We start from the raw sequence: 26,346 nt of genomic DNA, 5'->3' as shown, positions 1-26,346 counted from the left end.
TCGTGACGATATACAAGACGAGACAGCCTATTTCAATTGAAACAAATATACTTTCTGAGACGAGAAAAAACTTTTCAGATTACTTTTTTTTTTTTTTAAAGACGAGAGAGTCCCAAATCTAATTTTGTGGGCAACACTAAGAAAAACAGACAGGGCCAGAAAAATTCAAGGTTGCGCACGAGACAAGACCATTACTTTTATAATACATTTTTGAGACGAGATTAACTGAACTCTTGTTCCTTGCACACCTCTATTTGTTAGTACATTCTGCTTTATACAACAGAAGTGCTTCATCTGGTTGATTTATGCATTATACGTATTTCATGTATACACATTTGCATGGATATTTCTAAGTTTCGCGTATCGCCCATGTCATTGGAAAAGAAAATGATAAAGATTATTTTATAGTGTACGAGTACAGTAAATTGTATTTTTCTATGGATGCACCCATATCGTTGTTTCAGGTCTTCATTTTGTGCTCTCTTCGCTCTCTGCGTAGTCGAAGTAGAACAATGTGGTCTTAGAGTGGTTGTTAACGTTCTTTCTTCGCAATAGACAGGTCTCGGGTTGGCCGGTAACCCTGTCTCAGGTTTTCCCGGAATTTTCCTGTTTCACCAGGTCAATGTCATGAAGGTACCCTAAAGGTAGATCATGTCCAACTTCCTTTCATTTCCTCTTTTATTGTTGTTATTGTTGCTGATTGTTAATTTTCCAGTGTAAAAAATAATCTCCCAGGTTGTACGTGGTGGTTTGTTAACTAAACAACTTATCGATCTATTTACAAGAAAATGAAAAAAGCTCCACTTTGTCATTCAATCTATGTTTGAGGAGAACGCAACATGTTTTCATAGAAAATGGCACTAAAATAAATATTAAATATAAGACTAATATATATATATATATATATATATATATATATATATATATATATATATATATATATATATATATATATATATCAGGGGTGCCCACAAGGGGGGGCTATGACCCAAACTGCGTCATTGAAATATTTGGGGGGTAAAAATCTATATAAATATGCTCGAGAGGGTGTAAAAATTAATCGAAAGGATTTTTTTTTTTCATGGAAGATCACCTACAGATTGACAATTGAGGGGGGTGCGTCATGGACATGAGTGGGGGTGGGCACCACTGTATATATATATATATATATATATATATATATATATATATATATATATATATATATATTTTACTAGGGTCTGTATATAATGTTCAGTTAGCGACAATCAACACCAAAGTATCGACAAATTTTCTGAGTTCAAGGTAGAACAGTAGCTACATGTCAAAATAAGCCATTTTGGTACACGTTTAAAATGCAATTTAAAAATCAGCTACATATGTAGTACAACATAGTAGGTATAATTGGAATATTACAAATTGATAATTGTTTGAAATAAATTGAAATATTTCAAAAACGCATTTTTAGTTATTTGTATTGTTCCATACTGCTTCAATTAAAATCAATCTCAATTTCAAGCATTCTGATCCCTGCTATGATTGTGATCTGTGATACTCGACTTTAAAGCATTACCTACATTATTGGCAGTTATTGTCTAAATACAACCACGTGTAGATACTAGTGCTAAGGTTCAAATCATTTAGTGGTAAGAGTCCAACTCTTCACAGTCTCTTGTAAAGAAAAGCTTACTGTTTCATCTCGAAGACGAACTATTTTCTATGATTTTATTTCCTTTCGATAGAAGCTAATAAAGTAGGTTTAAGATTTTGATATCACAAAGGGAGAACTGAAAACCAACCTGCGCGCTTTGCATCGTTGAATTAGAAAAAAACGCAGTTTAAAAGGACGATAAAATCTCTTCTTTATTATTACATGTCTTTCTTTTTCTTTTCGACCGGAGTGTGTCAGGAATCCGCACATTGATTTTCATTTCCGCCGTGGAGGAAGAGGGGAGTGACTCTCCTCCAAAAGGAATGAACGCATGCAGATGTAATGGAAACCGTGGCGAAGAAAAAGGGCTTCGAGTGGCGGGTTCTTTTGTGGCGGCTCTTGTGCGACTGGAGAGCGGCAGCTGAGCATCCTCTCCAGCCAATGAAAACCTCTCCTTGGCTGAGAAGAGCTTCTCAAACACCCGGCTCTCTAACCAATCAATAGCCAGCACTCGGCACCATTCCGCCAGCTCAATGGCCCTCTCCAGGCTTAAGCCCCTCCCACTTGGGGGCGACCGGAATCTTGGGATTGGACCGCCACTTCCCGTGTGTGCTTTCCCCTTTTGTGGTTCTATTTCTTCGACACACGACTCTTTGTGACCCCGAGCAACCTCCCCTCCCTTGTCACCCCCTCTAAGTGTTGTTTCTTTTTTTGTTTCCCCTCTTTGACCGCTCTGATAGACTGACTGCACGCGCGGCATTCAAGTTGTGGCACATATGTTATCAGGGATTAGGAGAGTCTTGAAGTGGACTTCCGGTACTCGAGTGCAAATCTTGATTGCTGCACTTACCCAAACGTCAAGTTCTTCTTCAAAGGGTCTACTATATCTCTTGACCTGCTCTCAATAGTTCACACTCGAACACTTACCCTAAAGTTCTCACTTGTGACGAATGAGTGGCTCTGTTAGGCTTGAAATTGAAGCTCTTGTGTTAGTATCTTAACGCAGTGAAAATAGCAATTCTGATTTTTTTTTAAAAAGATTTTTTCTCGGGTTGTGAGTTCGAAGCCCGGGGCTGGCGGAGGATCGCGAATCAGCCGGACGAGCGTCCGGCGAGAAAACTGTGGTGGCCGAGACGACTCGGAACGCTCGACTAGCGGTGGATACCGTGCTAGCTTGGTGCCCACTGGTACCTCCTTGGTGCCCATTGGTGCCCGCGTGGTGTCGACCTGGTATGAGAGGTGACGTGGGGCGAAGAAGCAGGGCATTGCCAGGGTAAGTGAATGGATATTTTCATAACATTCGTTATAGTAGCATTAGCCGAACTCTGTTTATAGACTTATTAGAGTAGACTTTCTATACTACTGTAGCCTCTTTATTTGTTTCTTGCTCCCCCTCCCCAATTATTTGATCACAATTTGAGGGGAAAAAGTAAGTTTTACATTGGATCGCTCACAGTCAACATAATCAATGTATACTACCTCTCGAATTATTTATTTAAGTTCTTATAGTTGCATTTTATAATAAGTTTCGTTATTTACTTTTTTAAAAAAATATTTTAAATTTACCGGAAGCGGGAGGAGGTCAATTGTTGTAGAGACCACATTTTAGGAACAAAGATATTGTATTCGATACATCACATCAGCAGATCATGGACATCCTTGTGACTTTTTATTATATAAAAAGAAAGAGAAGTTGAATTAATATTTTAAAAATGTATTTATATCCTGTATCTTTTAGTAATGTGTCGTTAGGATCGTATGCAACATAAAAATCTAAACGGATTTTGAGATTAATAGACAGATTATCGTATATGTAATGGCGGATCTGGAAGGTAAAAATTGGGAGGGCAGCCGGAATCTAGACTATGAAAGGTATATCATGAGTTTACTATAAACTTTCAAAACTATATAAATAACAAATTAAATTATTTTTGTCACTCAAAAAACTGGGGGTCCTAGACTCCCCGGCCCCGGACTAGATCCGCTGCTACGTGTATGTGGTTACATGTTTCTTTTCTACTTCTCTCTCTCTCTCTCTCTTTTTTTTTTTTTTAAATATTATACCACATTAATTGTTTAATCATATTTTAGCTGACAGTCTCTAGACAAACACTCAACTGTCGAATGTAAAGTTGTTAACTTTTTACCAAGACGAAGTGTAGCATAGTTTAACAAATAGCTCTCCTAACAATTCGAAAGTAGACACTAAAATGGATAAAAAGGATAGGTTTCGAAGAAAATTTTGCCGGTAAAGATTTCGAAAAGTATTAATTTTATGAGAAAAGAATATGCAAACTACGATGTTCTCGAAAACGGAATATACGGCTCTCTTTCAAAAGAGTAGAAAAGATATATCCTCTACTTTCTTTAAAGACTATTGGCATCAGTACTGAATAGACAGTGAAATGTTTATTGATAATTGCTTCTACGGATGAGGCTGTCAGTATTCTAGCTGCACATCTACTCGCTTTAAAGTCACGACATTCACGAACGAACATTAATATGAAAGATCATATTAATAGAATCCGTTATAATAACATATTTGCTTCAGACGAATTCTATGTTTACCAATTTAGGTCTACTTGTAGCTTTGCTATTAGAAAATAATATTGCATTTACATAGACCTACTTTTTTATGATAAAGCAACTTGTTCATTCGCAGTTTCTTTGTACAATGAATTAGTTTAAGAGAATTTAGGCCCCAGTGTCATTTTGATCTTGTGAAGTCAATGGAGTATGACTAATGTGTATCTTACTTTGATTAGTTTACCAAATAAAAAATGTAATGTAATGTGCCTATTAATGTAATAAAATGAAACACATCATCAATATTGTATCGGATTTCAGGTCATTTGCTACCTAATTATTCTAATTTAGATGATTCCATATGGTCCTCAGTGAACTCATTCTGACGTAAGATTGCTTGGCCTTCTTAATACAGCCGACTAATTATAACTACTTTTTCTTCTTCCTAGTTTTCCTGCCTCCCATTCCAAATATTAATATTAACAAAAGTCCTGTAGAGAACACAATAGAGTTATGTTAATGAATTTCATGTTAACAGCTTCAGTGTGTGTGCTATATTTTATTGACATTTTGTTGTTTCTCAAGTGTTATACGCTATATTTGTTGCATCCCATTCTTATTATTGTGTAGTGCTGCGCAACAGACAAGAAATGTCTTGTCTCGAAAATATGACGGGAAATATTTTTTCAAGTTCGAGACGAGAAACATGATAATTCTTTTCTTTTTCGATGTGAAAATCGAGACAAGACGAGAAATTTCTCGTGGACAAGACTAGTTTACCCAAGTTTTAGATTCGAAACACTGTTTCATAGGGTTATATAGTAAAAACCTATAAATTTATAAAGTGACTGTGTGAACAAAATGAAGATCATTCATCAACGTTTAAAGATTATTACAGAATATACTCCAATAATAGATTTGGAATGTTGTTATATTACACCATGCGCGTGTCTCTCGTGGTGCGGAAAGATTCAGATAATTTCTATGAAATGAACAAGAAAATCAGGACATACATTTTGCATATCAATTTACGAAACAAGACGAGATAACTTTTTCGAGAATCGAGACGAGATAGGAAAGAATTCTTCGAGAAGCGAGACGAGACAATAATTCGACACAAACATACGAGGTGAGACGATAAATCATAACTTCTAATCTCGTCTCATCACGTGGAGAACATTATGATTTTGGACCACCAGCTTTACACTTTCCTCTAACCTCCATTCTATAAAGCTCTATAAAAAAATCTTCATGAATTACTTTAGTGAAACATCATATTTGAATGATTGACTGAAATTTAACTTTGCTATTCAGCATCGAAAATATATGAGACGGGGCCTACTTTTTAAAATGGAATTTGAACCATGCTCGGGTTTTATACGAGAGAAGCATGAAATCCGGTGATGAAATCCGCGACTATACACGTTAGCCACAGGTATATGTTTAAAAAACTACAATGTAATAAGAATTCATTGTTATACATTTAGTTTATTTTCTGGTAGTCAAATATTTACATATGCTTTGTTTTATGAGTTGATATACTTTCAAACAAACCAAACTTTTTTCTGTAATAATGGATATTATTCATAAATAAACAGTATACAATATTGGTATTAAAAGAGAAAAATTATTTAATGTATTCATTCTAAAGAACATTTTCTGAGAGAAGAATAATAAAATGTTGTAAACTACTTTTTATATTCAGAACATAAATGAACGAATGATCTTACTATAATTAATCACATATAATTTTGTACTGACATAAAGAAAATACAAAGGAAAGTTTTTTCCAAAAATAATATGATATTTTCCTTTAAACATTTTTCTTTATTCAAATAAATAAATAAATAATCAAATCGAATAAAAATGAATCTTGCTGTCTAGGAATGGAAATTTCTCTGTGACTTCAAATAATAATGATAACATTTCATTTTGACTACTTAAAATTATTTAACTACACATGGTTTTGTAGAATTTACAAAATTATTTACTTTTTAAACGGGAACTTTATTATTTGTCACTTTAAGTGCCAATTCCCAAAATACGATATTTTATTCTAGGGCTAGCAGCGTGCACTGACCCACTGAAGAACACAAACGTGTGCATAACATATATATGCACATACCACCCAATTATGGGTCAAGTGTATATAAAATGTATATGCACATGGCGCTTACAGTTTTAATAGGCTATAATTATCCTGAATGATCTCGAAATGTAATCTTATTTTTCATGTAACTACATAATTCTAAAATTAAACTAAATTTTATGACTCTATAGTCTATACAAGTCTATTGCTAACCAGATGGTGCAATTTCCGAGTGACCAAGGCACCCGATACTCTGACCAAGGAGCATCCAGTTCCAAGTACGTTATCTGGTCAGTCATAGAATTTTATGGGTTCCAGAGTCTAAATTTAGTTTAGAATAAGTCTAAATTTACATGGAAGATGAAACGATGCTTCGATTTCCTCTTAATTCAGATAACTCCATAATTGCTTCACATTGCAAAATCAACACTGAAACTCTGTGACTCCATCGAGAGTCGAAACTAGGATCACACGCCCTAACCATTAGTATATCATTAGTCTATAGCGGAACTGCAAATTTGGGTTTCGTCCCATTTCACATATTTACTGTAAAATTAATCTTTTTGTGTCATCCGTCATAGGATAATCTTTACATCAAGTTTTAAAATACAAAAAAGAAAAAAAGATAAATATATAAATATCAAATTTTGTATTTTTATTAGCGTGACTTTTACTGTTTTCATTACATTTTCGCGTAGCTTTTATTTCCGAAACACAATGTTAATTCTTTTTCTTCAAATATAGGGTCTATACTCACACACTGGTAGTCAAAATTTTATGGAAAAATAAATTTAGAGAAATAAAATAAAAATATGCTGCAAAATATTTATTTTCAAATTCTTGTGCATCAGTTCGCAGCAAGTAAATTACTAGAAGAAAAGCGTTTTATCAAGTTTTTTTTTTAATGAATCAAACTGGATTATTATTTTTAGGTAAGTTTGGAATACATGATTTAAAATTATAATTTTTAATAAATTGTGCTTTACACGCAAATTCTATACATATAGCACTTATTTTTTTTCGTCCGAGATTATACAGTACAATAAGATGCATAAGATTTGATCACTTATGAAATAAAATATATAGTTGGCCATTAAATAAAATGAAAATTAATAATTGTCTTAACAAAATACTAAAAGTAATTAAAAAGAGGGAGCAAGATAATATTCTCCTCTGCACTTCGTAACAGTTAACTTATACTGGAACGACTTAGAAACAGTATTTTCTGTTTCAAAAAATTTTGCAAAGCCATAATTAAGAAATTTAAGATCAGTCTTCCATCAATACAAGAGTTTTACTTGAAACTACTATATTATTTGCTATCCTTCCTTAGTAATTTATAAAAGAATGTGTGATCTGTCATCAGATTTTCGCATACCAAGGAGTCACTTATAGGCACTACATATTGTACACAAATAGCCCTTCACCAGATCTAATCGCATAGAAAGATGTATTTTTTCCATTATTTGACTCGAGGAAGGATTAGATAATTAAAATGTCTGCAAAAATTATGTAGTGAACCATAGTCCCTGTGAAGTAGGCAGCCCAATCGTTTTTCCTAAGTTCCAGGTTGCATAACTTACATATGTTTTTGAATTGTTTTACATTAGTCTTATTTCTTCCTGTGCCAAGAACAGGATGTCAGGTGGCCTGAGAACAGATAGAGGCATTGCTCGTTGTTAATGACGAGTTTTTTTTATTTATTTTCAAAGATTTTCCATAAACATTATTCCTCCCGAGTAAAGTGGTATTAGTAAAACTGCTAGTAGAAATATTATATAAAACTGATGTAAGTCTGCCTCATTGGGTTAGTTGTAGCTGATGTAATGTGGTTAGATGGTCTGTGGCATTAGGTTCACTATCGTCAAACGAAATACATCGAGGATTCGAGACCTTTTGAAGGGCTCTCGGATTTTCTGTTTTTGTGTATCTGACTTATTGGATTAAGTAAAACACTGTGTAAGATTAATTAGAAAACCATGGAGACAAGTGTACTAGTTAGGACGAATAAAAAAAAAAAGAAAGTAGCTGACGCGCGCGCGCCTTTTGTGCTTCGGGCGCCGGATTCGATCCCCGGTGGGAGAGCATTGTATGCATTGTAATAGTTCGGACTCTATCCTTAAATATAGGTCCATGTGTCATATAGCCTCGATGCTGAAAAGGAACCTAATATAACAACAAAGCTGATATAAATATTCATTAGAAAATATACTGTATACATACAAAAAATTCAGTTACTCTTCGAAAATATTTTTTGCGACTGTATAATTTTTAAACATACTTAATTAACATATAGAAAATACATGTAACAAATTTATGTTTCAAAATTGTGAGAAATTATTATTATTATTAGGTCTATTATTATTGTTATTATTGGGAAAGAGAATTTAACAATTAGCATATTCTATGATAAATTCCATCACACACTTCTCACATCTTGCAGCCTATTAAAAAAAAATAGATATCAAAGGGAAGAAACGACAAAATACTTTTTTAGTTAATCTGTAGGTTAGCGTATGCGCCTTCGCCGCGGAAGGTCCATGCTCGATCCTCATGGAAGTTTATGCGGTTTGAACCCCATGCTTAGCTGTAGATCCACATTTCATATAGCCTCGCTACTGGTGAGGGAGAACACGTTAAATTTTAAAAAAATAAATTAATTAAATAAAGTTGCAATAGTGACGAAATTAAACAGTGGATAATGGGGTCTTTTTAGTTGAAGAAAGGAATAAACTGTCCATATCAAAATTGTATTTGATCTTTTTAACGGAAGTATACGTTTGCTTAAGACACCGAAATACAAGATAGAAGTCACGTGTGATCACGTTACAATTGACCAAAAAAAAAAAAAAAAAAAAAATGGAAATGTTTTCCAAAAGATTGAATTTGCATTATAGTTTATCAGTTTGCAGCAAGGAAACTAGAAGATAAGTACTGTATTTTAACGAGTTTTCTCATGAACGAAACTGGATTGTTATAGGGAATTTTGTAATACATTATTTGAAATTGTAACTGGTAATAAAATGGGCATGGATAGAGGGAAACTCCAATACGCATTTATTCGATGTAAAAAAAAAAAAGTATTTTTATAAACAGTAAATGCTCCAGTTTAAACAACACGCTAATTCCTAATAATAAATAGTCATTCTAATGTATGTCGTTACCTGTGCTACCGTTGTTAAACTGTTAAAGCTATTGTGACAATTTAATTGCAGCTTGAAATCTACAAGTATGTATATTGTTTTAGTTTAATTATTTCAATAAATGAATAAATACATTTGTTAGATATAACCAATTAGAACTTTTAATTAAGTTCGATTTTTAATCCAACCTTTAGTGTACAGAGGAGCAAGGGCTCGGGTGGGACAACTTATTATGATAGAGAAACTTCTTACCGGTAATATAATAATAATAATAATAATAATAATAATAATAATAATAATAATAATAATAATAATAATAATAATAATAATAATAATAATAATAATAATATATATTTCTTGTATGGCTCTTTGTAAGTGTAGTGTGTACTTGGTTTACAATCTGAATGTTACAGTTAGAATTCTGATCTCTGTCACAGTAGACAAAACGTTTAGATAGTACTATTGAACAATGTAATTGGTTCGTTTCTAGAAAAAAAAAATCACAATTTCATACTCTGCTACTCAACGAGTTTCATATTCAAACTTTTTTCCACTGGTATTTCAGAAGTATGCCATCTAAGAGTTAAACTTCAGCATAATCATCAGTGAATTATCAATCACAATGATTTATAATGTCACTTCAGTTGTCAAAGATCGTGTTATCCCAGAAAACACCTTGAGTAATCCATTATTGGAAGTAATCGACAATTCAAAAGACAATTATCATGTCAATTGGGGCGAGGTGTGCTTACTCTCAAGATATGCAGTTTGATAAGTATATAACGTAGCCCTATGATTTATCTTGCTGATACTTAAGGAAACAAGTATCTCAAAGTGTTTTAGCTTTCCAGTTTTTTTTTAAATGAAAGATTGAGAAGGTAAAGCAACAATAAAAGAGAGAGAGTTAATGTATGCTCTGAGAGAAAATTTCTTAATCGGGTTAATTCGTATAGAATATAATGTAAATGTCAATGTTTTGAGATAAATGTTTTTGATTTATTTAAACGCAATCTAAAGATGATTTTTCAAGGATTAGATTGTAATATCAAATGTTATTTTAGAAAAAATCTAATTGATATGCTTAAATCTTCTATAATATCATATAATCTTAAAGAGTGATAAATCTCTTCTAAAATTATGTATTCGTAACTGGATCTTTATAAAATTCTCACAGGAGGCACGATGACCTGGCGGTACAGCGCTCACCTCTTATGCATTAATCACTGGGTTGATCCCAGGCTTAAAGTTTATTGGAGAGTCCGTACGTTTTGTAGGGTTCTCCCGATTCTTCCCGCATTCTCATTCCACTAACTATTTCATAATTTGAAATGAAATTAAATATTTTAGTTTAACGTCTCATGATTAAGCCCTTTAGGCTAAGGGAGACAATGATTAAGTCAAGGAATGATGATGGGAGAATTGATAGAATGAGAAGGTGGGAGGAAACGGGGGTACCACGAGAAAAAATCCACGGACATGATGTTGTCCATTACACCACAAACTTATTTGGCCGGGGATCAATCCAGAAATCTCACACACCAGAAGTAAACGCTCTACCACTGAACCACCGTCTGTCTTTCATAGTTGCTCACTGTCATTAATCTTCTCTGTCCTACAGGGTAATCGTAAAACGTAAAACTGAAAAACAATTCCTCTATCTATTTCGATACTGCTATATTATTATTATTATTATTATTATTATTATTATTATTATTATTATTATTATTATTATTATTATTATTATTATTATTATTATTATTATGTGTATACATGTTTATTGTTCACACACTATTATTGCAAAAATTTTATACAATAAAATGCCATATGGCAGTATCTATTAGGATATAAACGGTTAAAATGTTAAAAAGATATAATTAAAGGTATAGGAAATTACTAAGGTAACATTTTACAACTAGAATTGAATGGGTGAGTTGAAAAAGGAACACATTCCAAAAACCTCAACTTTCAAACATATGCTGGAAATATGAACACATTCCAGAAATATGTTCGATTTTTCACTCATATGTTCCTGTAGACTTCAGTAAAGAGGACCAAAAATTAATGAATGCGTTCCTTGTTCCTCTCATGCGGTGTAGGTACATATAAAATAATTATAACCAACCCAGTTTAGCTCGCCTATTTTCTGGAATGTGTACGTTTTTCAACTGATTCATTGAATTGGTTTATATTGAATTTTATCTAGGTTTATTACATAACTATGAAATGACGCGTATTATGTAAATCGTGGGTTTACTGTCTTTATATTAATTTTATTCATGAAATATTAAGCATCCTTAGTTCTAATCAGGAAATCATATGAGAATTTAATGGGAAAGATATGGAAATCTTAAGATAAGTTGCTAACCGTAAGAATTGAACTGGGATCTCTTATGCCGTATAAGATGAACATGTAACGTAAATGTTATTTCACAGTGATATTTTGTTCCTGATTGTTTTAAGTAAGATTTGTCCAATGTCTTACTTAACCAATTGCTCATTTTTTTGCTCGACATATTTTTGATATATATATTTCTGCGTATTACGTGATATAGGGTCAGTGAAAGAAAATGTGGATAAGTTGGACTCTTTCGTGGCTAAATATGGAGTTCTTGCTTTCGATACGGATTACTACGATTCAATTCCTACGTAGTTTGGCTCACTTGTTAAACTTTATTTTTAGTATATATTTCCTGTATCTTCAGTGCTATGAATGAACAATGCAAAATATAAATAACTTCTTGACTGAAGACAGGAAAGATACTTATATTTAAAAATCAATAATAACGGAAATTTAATAATCAATAATAACAAGGTAAAGGGATGAATAAATTTAAATACTTATGTCTGAGAAGGGCAAATGAATTAGGAAGAAAGGAATGGTGAAAGCACGAAGTATATCTATTCTAGTGTAATGCTATATCTACTAATTTTAGGAAATATTTTACTATATTCAAAGAAATAAAAAAATAAAAGACAAGGGCTATCATACATACTACCTTTTCTCATTTCCATTTCTAAATTAGGTTATATCATGCTGTAGTTATTAGTGAACTAGTATTTATTTATGAAATAGGGAGAAAAAAGTTCTGAGCTGTTTTTGAGAAAATTGTTTGAATAGAATTTACCTCGACTTAACTACCCCTTCTAAATTTTTCCCAGAAAAATGACGTATCATATTTATTTTAGGATTGTTAATGAAACATTGATTTATGAAATTAAAAAAAAAGAAAACGAACTATTTATGAATTGTGGAATAAATTATTAAAGTTGTTTTTCAGAGATTCGCATTTTTCTTTCTTTTTCTTTCTTTTCTTTTTTCTTTCTTCTTTTTTTAAAAGAAAAAATACTCTGTAATAAACTATTGATTTTGGAGGAAGGATGGATATTACAAAACTCATTAAATCATGAAAAATAAAGAATATGTGAAAGGATATAAGACACAATTCAAAAGTACTTTAGATAAGTTTATTATTATTCTAATCCATGGCCAAAGTACAATCTTTTTTAAACTGTTACGTTCGTTTGTTTATTGAAGTTTAGCATCCCTTTTAAGTATCGAGGCTATATGAGACATAGACCTACAGCTTATGTAGGATCTGTCACATGAGCTCCCACCGGGAAACGAATCCGAGTCTCCCAGAAGGAAGGCTCTTTTAAATGGTGTGTTAACATCCTAACCGCACTCGCTACTGATTCCTGTGAGATTACCGAAGCAGTATTGGTCCTGGTTACTATACTTGATGTGTGTTCGTCTGAGAAAAACCAGACGATTTAGGTAATTAGATCATGAGGTCCATTAGGAAACTACTTGAAGGAAAGAAGTAGAAAACGAATAACAACAGTGATCCCCCGAGTTTCAAATTGTAATTTGTCGGCTTAAGTCCTGTACTATAGGGAATTACTTTAGTTTTTGTTTACAAACAGTCCACTTAGTTTTTACAAGGAAACATTATATTTGTATAGCGTACTCTTATGTAGCCATATTATAATCTTCGTCAACTCGTATTATTTTATTTGTCGTTAGTATGGAGCCAAGTCAATTACAGGAAATTCGATAAGTCATATATATCTCTGTTTTTTCTTCTTCAATTGACGTCATTTACGATTAATTAGATGTCGACATGTATGCAGTTCAGTCAATTACTCATATAATTTTTTTCAAGCATAACATAAACAAAGGTATGGTAATTTTTTCTATTTTTCTCATTAAGATCTGTTTACTATAAAAAAAAAATGTTGGCAGTGATGAAGTATATTCAACAGTGTGATCAATCAATATCATCCAAAGATGTGTTGAACATAATCTTATTTCGTTGCAGTAACTGTTCTTGAAACGTGGAACTTATAGTATTCTGAAGTATAAACGTTTCATTGCTTTGCAGTATACATCAGAATGGATAAATTGTTGCTTTTCTTCGACTTACTTCTTGCCCTTTTCTTGTGAAAAAATTATGTTAGTTGAGAGAGCGAATACGCACACAAAGACGTGTGAAATGGATTCTTCTCTTTATAACTTGAAGAATAACGAAAAAAAGAGAAAGAAAATGTTTTCCACGTGACTTTTCACTGACTTCACTTGTAGACCACTCGAGGTTCGAATCTGAAGCCACTATTGTTAAGTCACGTTCGATCTTTTCATTTTTTAAAAAAATTCAATATAGCCAGCTACAATTGGTGCCTTTCCGAAATGGCCACTTGTAACAATGTTGATGTCAATTTTTCACAAGTACCATCGATCTAAGAGTTTCAAAGAATAGGGTTTTACAAGTGAATGAATGCCGCAGCATGATCTCTCCGTGTAGTTCTAATTGGTTTCGTTGAGAGGCTCAACAGTTAAGCTGCTATTATGTTCTAGCTATGGGAGAGACGTTTTTATGAGTTGAGCGGAAATAAATATCCTATAAGAAATGGTATATGTTTAGTCATGTACAACAACTCTAAATTACTGTAACCTGTTATCCGATAGATTAAAAAAAACAAAGAAAAAATAACTTATACCTATACCTCACCTGATGTTAAAATTAATAAGTAAATTATATAAACATTGATATCGAAATTGTATAAATATAGCGGGACAGTATTCATGGTTTCCGAAGATAACTGACACTAACTTCATGACACGCATAGAGTGCTAACCACAAAATATAGATTATTACAACGCGATCATTATTGTTATGGCTGGGTAACCAACCTATTACCTTGGCAAATATATATATGTGTTTTACGCAGTAAAGGAAATTAGAAGGCACTTTTATGAATTTGGAAGGACTTTCAGGGAAGCAAACTCAAGGATGCTACTTCCTAACCAGACGCTACCGGTTAGTGTTGCCCACGTGCCGAGAAGCACATTTATAAATTCGAGACGAGTCGAGAAACATGACAAGTCTCGTCTTGTTTTGAGATGAGACGAGAACTTTAACGACTTTTACGAGGAACAATAGTTCCCCCAAGTCATTTCAACATTAAATGATTCACAGTATCAAAAGTATAAATTGATAAAGAAATCGTACGAACAGTATGAAAAGCATTTATCAACGTTTAAAGATACGCAAAATCATTCCACAATTTACTCTAATAGTAAATCAGCCTTCAATGTTGTTATGTCACTCTCTTCATGGACCTCTCGTGATGCGGAATGATTCTGAAAACTTCCAAATGAAATTGAGAAAAAAATTAAAGCATAAATTTTGTATATAAATTTATAAAACGAAATGAGAAAAAAAATCGAGATGAGACGAGGAAATGGTTTCGAGAATCGAGACGAGACGAGATCTTCAAAATTTATAAAACGAGAAAAGAAAGCTCTATTTCTCGTCTCGTCTCATATCGCACCAGTAGCATTTCCATTTTCTATTACTGTATATACTGTATAGTCTTACTTAGAATCTTCGTTAACCAGATAGTTTGTGACAATTTGAGAGATAATTCATTCAGTAAGTGAGTTGTCTGGTCTTCTACTCCTTATTGGTCTAATGATATCTTTTTCTATGTTGCCATCGTTGTTCTAAATACAATGGCTACGCGTGAAGATGAATTTATTTATCTAGATTTAATTATTTTGTTGTATTGATTGTTGAGAACCCTTATTTTCGCGTTGCTCTTTATTGATTATTACCACTCTTTTCATTTTGAGGCTTTTCAGTCATTAGTTAGGGAGATCGTTTTCGATTTCTGGTAGAAACTAATGTGGTTCCAGTTCTACGTTTAACTCCTTTCCGCATGATTTTTTTCTTTCAGCGAAAAACAATCAGTATTGGAAATCCTCATATTGGAACTTGAAAAATGAATTAAAACTTGAATTTTAGATTTTTCGCTTAATTCCGACGAGAAATAAGTAAGTGCCATATATGACACACAACTCACAAAGAACATGCCAGATGACACCAAAATCTCTTATTCATACACGTCAATATCTCACAGAGCAGACAAAACAGTCATTTGGTGCCTTTGATAAATCATAAAAAAGCTAAAGTGAAAAAAGGGTATGTGCCATATATGGCACGGCATGCGGTAAGGGGTTAAGGTGTAAATCCATGTCTCAAATACCGTTAGCATTGAAAAGGAGCGATAAACTGAATTAAATTACAGTATTGAAAAGTATGTCGCATTTATTTTAATATGTAATTGTTTTCGACTATCTTTTCGTTAGTACTCTGGCTTTTTCAGCAAATTACTAACACATATTACCCCCTCAGTACATATGATTTTATACCAATCATGTTTGTTGTTGCTGGCTAACTAACCTAATTTAAGTTATATTAAAGTTCATTACATATTAACACTTCCATTATTATCGATGTTGTTTATTATAACACCAATACCCCTTGGCCTCCGAATCTCTAAAGAATCCAATTCTTCAACAAATGCAAAGCTATAAATCACGCCATTTCAAGAAGTGTACTTATTATACTGTATTAGCCCTACGTTCATAACTATCCATTTTTGCTAGGATATACAACAGTGTCTCTGGTGGAATAAAATAATAGCTGTTACACTCTCGACCATTTACATTTGCTACCGAGAATAATGACATCATACGGAGTAGCTTTAAAACTTGCTTCCACCAGAGTCGACGGTAACAACCTCATTGTTTCGCCGATTCTTTTCTGTCATTATCTATTATTACGATTTGTTTAGTTATCGTTTCTTTACTTAAAATATGTTTCTTTTTTGTTCTTCGTTTCCTATAATCTTCACGAATAGAGAGACGAAACCTTACTAACCCTACATAAACTTTATTGTAAAATTATATTGTATTACTATTAATTTTAATTATTATTGCTTCCCTTGTTATAGTACGCTAATTGCATATCCTTGCATAATTGAATATTCCTCTATCTATGATTTCCCTCCCCCTTCGTTGACGTAAATTTTCTTCCCCTCCATATAATTCCTAATTTTTAATTTTCTTTTTGAAGCTATTGTGATTTTCAAATTACTAAAATGTGCCAATTAAAATTGCTTCAATGCTAGAGCTGAAATATTTCTAAATATAAATAAATAAAATTAACTTCTCAATAGTGACACTATAAAAGTAGTTAATTTAGTTAACTAAAATTATGTTGTCAATATTTTTACCATTTGTTGAAGATTTTTAAAAAATGTATTGTTCCCTTCAAATACCATTTAAAAAACACTTTGGAAACAATTTTGAAAGAAAGATGTGCTCCACTTTCGAAAGCGTTGAGATTATTAATGCATTATTATTATTATTATTATTATTATTATTATTATTATTATTATTATTATTATTATTATTATTATTATTATTATTATTATTATTATTATTAAAACATCAGAGTATAAATTTGGGTTCTTGAACTATCTTGATGAAATTCGGTGTACGCCACTGTATGATATAGATCTTCCTCTCATATATTTATTTCCTAAGACTTCAGGATGAACAGATAACACATTAACAGATAGAAGTATTGATAACAGATAATTAAAGACAGATAAAATATTCAATATTCATTTACATAATTTATAGGTAGCCCTACTAATATATATGTGTGTTCATCATTATTCAAGTCTTCCAAAGTGTGCTGCGCATAATTATCGGAAGTTTTATAGAACGGCTATGTTAATCTGTCTGTCGACAGGTATCAGAGCAAAAACTGTAAGAGATATTGAGAAGCGATTTATTGCAATCGATTCAACGACTCAAAAATAAGTTCTATTTTCTCCGTTAACCCTGTGTTATAAACAGGAGTGATACAAATTAATCATTTGCAGTTTTAACGTTGATCATCACAAAAAAGTAATATTGCTCTAGTAACAAGTTGTTGTTGTTGTTGTTGTTGTTGTTTTTTTTTTTTTTTTTTTTTAAGAATCGATTCAGTGTCTCAACAAAACATACTTTAATTACCCGTAGCGCTATGCTACAATCGGAGGTGGAGCACATCTTGAAACTAGTACTTCTGGTTTCAACAAGATTTTCATAGAACAAAAACGATAAGAGATATCGAGAAGTGTTTTTTTGCAATCGATTTAGCGTCCCAAGAATAGGTTTCCTCTCCTCCGTTAACCCTATATTCAAGCTGGATATGGTACAAATCAACCGTTTCCGGTTTTAACATTAATCACCAGAGAACAAAAACATTAAGAAAATAAATTTTCTGGAATTGATTCAGTGTTTCAAAAAATAGTACCATAACCACTTGTAATATTCTGATTAAAACTGGAACCGAAGTGGTTGAAATTTACTAATACAGTGAAACCTCTGTAAAGCGGACAGCCGTGGGGAATCAAAAATTGTTCGCTATAGAGAGGTGTCCGCCTTACAGAGGTTTCAATATTTTCTTACGTAAATTAATAAACAAGGTAACATGCAATAAGAAAAAATGATTTTGCATTGCATCACGCATTTATGAAAATTACCAAAATGATACTGTACCTGCATTATCTTGCGTCATCCAATTCCCTATGTTCGAAGCAGAACATGGGAATAAGATGTTATAGTTCTCTGCACTTTACACTTATAGCTACTTACTACGTTTTCGGTTTGCTTTAATTTGTGAGTTAATTGCAGTCCAGTAATTACCGTACTTTTTTTAAAGACAATATGCGTACCCGTGGTCAAAAATACAAAACTTGTCTTCTGCTTGGTTAGAGATTCCAGCGGGACAGTAGAATGATGTCATCCCAAACAGATGGCAACTGTTAATCACTTTTGTATCTGAAACAGGTTGGGTGGGAGTGAAATGCAAGCAAAGGATATAAGGGTGTTGTGAAACAGAGACCCTTCCTCAGGATTGCTGAACAGACAGTTGAGGAGGCAAAATGTTGTCACACCCTCATGTTCTTCCTTGGTGACATAGTATGAATTACCAAAAGTGTATTTTTACTGTACTTTTCAACTTGTTTTTAGAATAAGTGTCCGTAATAGGAGGTAAATAATACCTATAAAAGACAAGAAAGACTGTCCGTGTCCGTACTAGAGAGTGTCCGCTTTAGAGAGGTTTGCCAATATGTTTTTTCCTATTACGACGTTTGGAGATTACAAAATATGTCCGTTACGGGAGGTGTCCGCTTTATAGAGGTGTCCGTTAGTAGAGGTTTCACTGTACTTCCTATTTCAAATACTAATTTATATAGTGCAAAAACAGTCAGATATATCGAGAAGTGGTTTTCAGCAATCGATTCTTCATCTCAAGAATATGTTTCATCTTCTCCGTTAATCCTGGTTGAAACCGGAATTGGTAGAAATCAACCATTTCCGGTTTCAACGTTGATAGTCGTTGAATAAAAACGGTAATAGATAACGACAAGCGATTTTGGAATCGATTTAGTGTTTCAAGGAAAGATTCAGTCTTCTCCTATACCACTTTTCTTAGTCTGGAAGTGGTTAAGTTATAGACATTCCAATGTTAAATTCGCAGAGTTTGGAAGTCTACCCTAGTTTCACAAGTGTGAAAGGAAACTTACTTGTTTAACCATTGAAACGGATCATCTTGTGTGACATTTTAAGAAATATATTAGAGTTTATTCAAGTCAATCATCAATGATAAATTGTTTTAAATAACATTATGTAAATAAAATAATCTCAATGAACAACATTACAGAACTAAAAATTCTTGAATTACAATATTAGGTTAGAGAGATGAGTTTTCCAGTACATTCAAAAAGATTTGTTGGATTTGTTTTCCTTTTCTGAGGCGTCTCCAAGTCTCGATAGTTCAATTTTCAAACTATCTTTTCATATTTTCTAATTAATATATAGGCTATACAACTTTCAAGTATTGTAGAGCACGGAAATGAAATCTCCTAATTGCATAATATTTATGGAACATAAACACGGAACTAGTAGTAATGACGATGACTCGAAAATTATTATTATAATTATTTGAAGACTTGCTTTCGATTTGTAATATCGAAATTTGTATTTTTAAAGTTTAATTTAAAGATTTTTTTCTTTAGAAAGATACATTATACTTGATAAATATTATTATCCAAATTGCTCTTGCAATTGTTTCAAATTAGGAGTTGTTTTAATCATCAAGAATACAATTGATTGATTTGACAATTATTTCTAATCAGTAACATAGTTGAAGGATTTAATAAAATGGTTTTGAGTCCAATATTTTCCATGTTTAAGGAAAAAAGAACGGTTTGAGGATATTACTTGGACATATGAAAGGATACTGATAGTTTGGAAAATGAAATTAATAAAACTGTAAATGAATTATGATTTACTTGAAGGGTTTCAAAAGTTAATAGAATCATGATATAGAGAAATTAAACGAACCATTCGCTTTGAGATATAACAACTAATTTCAACAAGAAAACAAAATATTCTTATGTTTTAATCAATTAAATTTAAGATTTAATAATCACTTTGGTGATTTAATAAAAGACATTTAAAGTCACTGTAACTACCTAGGTACAAGCTATAAATTTAATTTAAAGTTTTAAGAGCATTACTTACTTAATACCAAGATTATACATTTAGTACGTATTTTAGAAAATAAAGCATCTATCGTCGAAAGAAGGAATTTGTTCGACAAAAATAAACAGTAGATCGAAACCCCATTTTGCTTTTTTTTTATTTCATGTATTTTATGACTTCTGTTGCTGTTTGTTACATACAACAATTTACGACCGTGTCTAAATTAAAGATTACGATTACACATTGCAGGAACGACAGCTTGAAATGGAAGGAAAAAGGAAGAGGAGTTATAGACGCAAGGGGGGCACATACTCGTAATGGTTATCGATCATTGTAAAGGGTTAATTGGCCTTTTTTCAGGTGTCCACTTAGTAATCGTATATTGGGTTCATAGGTAGAGGGTTCACATGTAGCAGGAATACATCGACCACAGTATTTGTATGTGCCACTTATATTCAACAACCCATTTATTGCTAGCTTAGAATTGAAATAAACAAACAGACGTCGTCACTTAAAATCAATTTACGACAACTCATTGTTTTACTTAACGTTACTTGAAGAAGCAAAGTGTACTGTTATGAACTGAACAAAGCAAGTTTACGAAAACACTCTCTGCTCATACACCATCTCTGAGTTTATTCAAAGATTAATGATACAATGTAATTGTAAATACTTTTTGTTTTCCTTCTGTGGAGATTGAAAGATGAAGCTACACTAATAGCTAACAAGAATTATGAAAGAGATATTTTACGTATAGAAATTTTACATATAAAATAGCAGCAACCACACTATTATTTTCTTTTCGGCTCAAAAGTTATTTAAATATTTTCTTTTAAATGATTTAAGTAATAACTTATTGATTTATGTTGATTTATTTTGTCTCTCTTTGTGTGTGTTAAGGAAAATCTGTATATCGATGTAAAGGTTGTGATTTGAAAAAGAAAAATCCTACGTGTTTTAATTAAGACATTATTACTAGCTTTGGCGTATTTTCATTATCAATTTTCTCCAGTTGATACGTACTTTATTTACTAAAAATCTCCTTTTTTGCTATTGTTACGCTTCTGTAATGTTTTAGGTTAGTAACACACATGTTAAATAGATATAGAATAATTCCGGGAGAGATGTCCATAGTTATTTTTTCAAAGCCTTTAAACATAAAGTTTTTTAAAAAGAATTTTGTGGTAAAAAGATTAACTAGGTTCTAGAAGGTATACTTTTCACAATAAAATGCATTTTTGATGGAAAAAATCGACCATATGGAGAAACTATCAAATTTTGAAAAATATCACATTGGCCATACTTTCCTAGGTGCCCGGGAGAGATAGTGATACGATACCGGGTTAGTTGACCATCATATTTTTGAAGTTAGAAAGATGCATATTTACTTTGTAAGCAAGGAACAATAATATACTGCTTCTACAAAAATAAGAGCAATTACACAGTTTGTTTTATAAAGAATATATCGCATTATTAAATAAGTCTAGCTAGGAAGCTTAGAACTATGTGATCAATAGTAAATCATGTACAAATGAGTTTTAAAGACAAATACTTCTATCAGCAAAGCAATGGTTTAACTTTTCCTTATTACCACTTTCCCACAAGGCAAACAAACATCAATGAATGTACTGCATAGGTTTCATTAAGCCATCGTTTACAGAAAACATATTGAATGAAATTGTTATTGCTCTTTTCGTTTTCATAGTGTTCATCACAACCAACACATTCATTAGTAAGATCCATGAATTCATCACTACGGGATTGGCCATTGAATGCAATGCTTAGTTTGTTTGCTCGCATGTTCCGCAGGCCGACCCATTTAATAAGAACTTAATATTCTACATTTAGTTTAGGTAACTAACTAAACTACTGTCTTAATGAAAAAGTAGAAAAATTAAATACACTTAAAAGAAAAAATAACCGACTTCAAGGACTCACTGAAAAGCAGTCAATAAAAACATTTTTATATAAAAAAATCAATATTAACCAACCCCGAAAAAAGAAAAATAATAAAAGCGGTAAAAAAGCAGAAAATAATAATAATAATAAAGCACTTAGACTAAAAGCAAAAAACAATTCATCACTATTATCTATAAAAAAAATTTAAAGTATGTATCAACCGAACAAATTAGTGTCTAATATGAAATTAGTTTTGATGGTAGTTTTATGAGGTATTAATTTATTTGATTTGGTACGGACTTCAAAAATGTTTATAGATAAATTATTTTCTGCTTTGAACCGCTTTATTATAATTATTATTTTCTGCTTTTTAGCTCTTTTGTTGAAGTCGGTTAATATTTTTTTAAAGTTTCCTTTTATTATTATTATTATTATAGAAATTGGTCCTGCTCTTAAAACAAAATGTTTTACAAGCGTTGGGATACGTCTCTCCTTATTTTTAATGAGAAGTTCATTCGAGTACCATCTTTCTAAGTTGATGGACTCGTGAGATACTCTATCTTTGGAATAATCTCTTGAGCTTCTTCAAGCCCCCTTAGGATACGCTGTTCGGAAAACTAATGTAACAAAAGCGTAAGTTAGGTCATGATCAACGCATTTACCAAAAATAATCAAAATCAGTTCAGCGGTCTAAAAGGAGTAACCGTCAAACATTTTTATGTGTCGTTTATATATATATATATATATATATATATATATATATATATATATATATATATATATATATATATATATATATAGATATAGATAGATAGATAGATAGATAGATAGATATATAGTTACGTGGAAGCAACCGTACTAAGGCGAGTGTAACAGAGCATCAATCTCTATTTTTTTTTTCTTCATGGAACGACCTTTTGTTCGAAAGCTTTGTCAAATTGAAGGTAAGTGTTGAAACTTTGGTTACAGACAAACGAAGTCAATAATCAGAGGCTTATCCGTGCACTTCATTTTTGTAATTATTATGTGTCTCCATTTTTTATCAATTTTTAAGATTGATTTTCATTAGAGATGGGCTGGCTATAGACAATTATGACTTCTCTATAAATAATGATGTATTAAATAGAAATTAGGAGAATATTTTTTAAGATTATCGGATTAGAGAGACCTTCGAAGACTGAGAGAGTTTAATCATCGAAAAATTTGAAAATATGAGTGATCTCAACATTGGATAATCAAGATAATTAAGAACTTCGAGGAGTATCTTCTGATTATTTACTTAACTTGTCTTTGGGCAATATGTTAACATTAATCTTTTGAATTTTATCTTTATTGTAGTTTCAATATCTAGGTATATCTTGAATTAAACTGAATTATTGTAGCTTCAATTTTCATTTTTAAAATTTTACTGAATTATTGAACTTTATCTCTTATCTGTTGAACATATCTTTTGAATTTCACTAAATTATTGTAGTTTTAACAGCCATCTCTAGAATTTGACTAAATTATTATGATTTTAACACATATCTCTTGAATTTTACTAAATTATTATAGTTTCAATATTCATCTCTTGAATTTGCCTGAATCATTGTAATTTTAACATTCAACTCTTGACCTTCTCTAAATTATTATAGTTTCAACATTTGTCTCTTAAATTTGACTGAATTTTCGTAGGTTGTAGTTTCAATATCTATTTCTTGAATTTGACTGAGTAATTGTAGTTTCAACACTCATACGTTGAATTTAAATGAGTTATCGGAAATACTCATATTCACTGCCTAAAACCATGCATTGAAAATATAGGGGAATGGTGATATCTTTTGGAAATTGACACACTCTTAATTTGAGAAGGTGATTAATATATTTAAGTATCACATACAATTTCATTGAGAACAAATAATGAACATCCATATCCGTCTTTTTTGTCTTTCTTACATCTAACCACAATCTTTCGTGGGTTTCTCTTGTGTTCACTAGCGGCAGAAGTTTCATAAACTCAGGTGCTCAAGAAGTGGAGATTCATAAAGCTGGCAAAATGGAGTATCTTGTTCACGATGTACGAGCTTCCATATTTTTCACTGAAGACGCCGCAATATATTTATATATATCCCAGGTGTGCTTCATTACTAAAATTTCTCATACCCTTGGTTTCGAAAAGTCTTCTTTACACACTACTTTAGGTGCAACTCCACTTCGTTTCACCTTGTTTTCATATACATAACAGTGGTATGTAGTCAGAATACGTAACATATATACAGTAGGCCTAAATACTTGACAAAATATTTATATACACACATAATTTCGTAGCAGAAAAATAATAAAATATGATATCGTAAGTAAAGTAATCCAGGTATCATGACCACGAGAATTTCAATATGTTTTATCAAAATTAGGCTTTATATTATAAAGTTAAAATGATTAAAATAAGTTTTAAAAATGTACATAGGTATTGTATAATAGTTTTGCGCCAACTTGGTATGTAATTTTGCTTTTTATAGACTTAATATAATAATCTAATTTTCTAAAGAAAGTAAAAAAGAAAATTAAGAGTCAGGATGGTCCACTTCCAGTTATTATTATCCTTTTAACTTATTTGACCATCTTACACTAAAACCAAAACATGTAACAACAGTAATAGCAAAAATAACAGACATATTATTATTATTATTATTATTATTATTATTATTATTATTATTATTATTATTATTATTATTATTATTACTACTACTACTACTACTACTACTACTACTACTACTACTACTACTTTCTGCTTTATGACGCTTCTATTATTTTCTTTTTAGCGCTTTTGTTGAAATCGGTTAAAGTTTTTCTATTTAATTTTTTTTATTTAAATCCCCCCTCCCACACCTACTTTCCTGTACAACAGCAGTTGATCCGCTAACGTCAAACCGCGATGTAAATGTTCAAAGAGGTCCAGGAAACGATAATATTTGATATCCTGAATCTGTCGGATAGTTAACAAAGCACGGTCAGCTGTGGTTTGATTCATCGCTTAATGAGAAATTTATGAACAGCGTTTATTTTTCCCTATTATGAAGAAACATGGATTTTTCTGTTCTTTTATAATGCTTCCTTCACAAAATTACACATCATCAAAATTAGTAGACTAAGTGTATTGAATGAGACAAATAGCAAATAAGGTAAAAAGATTGTTTGATTTGTATTAGTTGTTTGATTTGTTTGTTCGATAATAAAAAGATAGTTAAAAGAGATTTTAACTTCATCCAGTACGATGCATGTCCATATTTACAAATTATCAATTTGAAAACGAAAATTATAATACATCTCTTTACAATATTATTTTTGCTGTTTCTCCGACATAAAAGATGAAGTATATTGATGATATTAATAATTTTAAATAGTGTCTACAGGCATTAACATGTAAATCCGTGGAAATAAATAAAAAACGAAAGATTTTTCCGCTCTTAGTTGTTACATGATAATTAACGATACTTAATGTTACAACAATCTCAAACAATATTGTCATACCGAGATTGAAATGCGCTTCTTCAAGCTGATTGATTTAACAGAAATAAAAGCAATGAAGATTTGTTTCCAAATAAAAGTATATCTCCTTCCCTCTCTTCATTTTAAAAATATATATTTTTAAAATAGCTTTTTCACATATATAATAGAGACCGGATGTTAGGCAAAATGCCTATTCTTTAATATTAAAGATATGATCAAAAATGAAGTTTTAAAGTTTATATGGGGGATTATAGTTTCGATTTAAGCCAATTTTATTTTGCCTATTTTGCCTATTTTGACCTTTACTGCCTAAATAATTGCTTTAGTGCCTAATGTTACCTATTCTATGCATTTTCTTCAAAATAATCCTTCATTGGGAAAATATATAATTTATATAAAATAAATAATGCACACATATATACGTGTACATTCTATTTTCTTAAGGTATAAATTAAAAACTATTCTTTAAGCAAACCAAGACTATTACTTACTTCCGTTACAAAAATTATCTGTAGGGTTTCAAGTGGGAAATTATACCCCTATAGATATAGTGGGAACTATCTAAATTAGTATCCTGATGCCCTAGCCGTACTGGTCCCTATCGATTTCCTTGAAATTACCGAAGTTATGCATCCAGATAAGTATACCATTATGGCTTGTTCCAACTGAGGATAATTGAGAA

At 31.6% G+C, this 26,346-nt stretch overlaps 1 protein-coding gene across 1 annotated transcript in view; it reads left to right on the top strand.

Moving 5' to 3' along the window:
• Nucleotides 1–2,292: 2,292 nt before the first annotated feature.
• The window catches only part of LOC145695127 (uncharacterized), a 67,760-nt gene continuing 43,706 nt past the window's right edge, over nucleotides 2,293–26,346 (top strand). The window contains exon 1 of the mRNA XM_081772051.1: nucleotides 2,293–2,903. Coding sequence (XP_081628177.1) covers nucleotides 2,863–2,903 — 41 coding nt within the window. The 5' untranslated portion in view covers nucleotides 2,293–2,862. The remainder of the gene's footprint in view (nucleotides 2,904–26,346) is intronic.

This window comes from Thermobia domestica, chromosome 9 (genome assembly GCF_964235325.1).
Source record: "Thermobia domestica chromosome 9, izTheDome1.hap1.1, whole genome shotgun sequence".
Taxonomy (NCBI): Eukaryota; Metazoa; Arthropoda; class Insecta; order Zygentoma; family Lepismatidae; genus Thermobia; species Thermobia domestica.
This window is presented reverse-complemented; position numbering and strand designations above follow the sequence as displayed.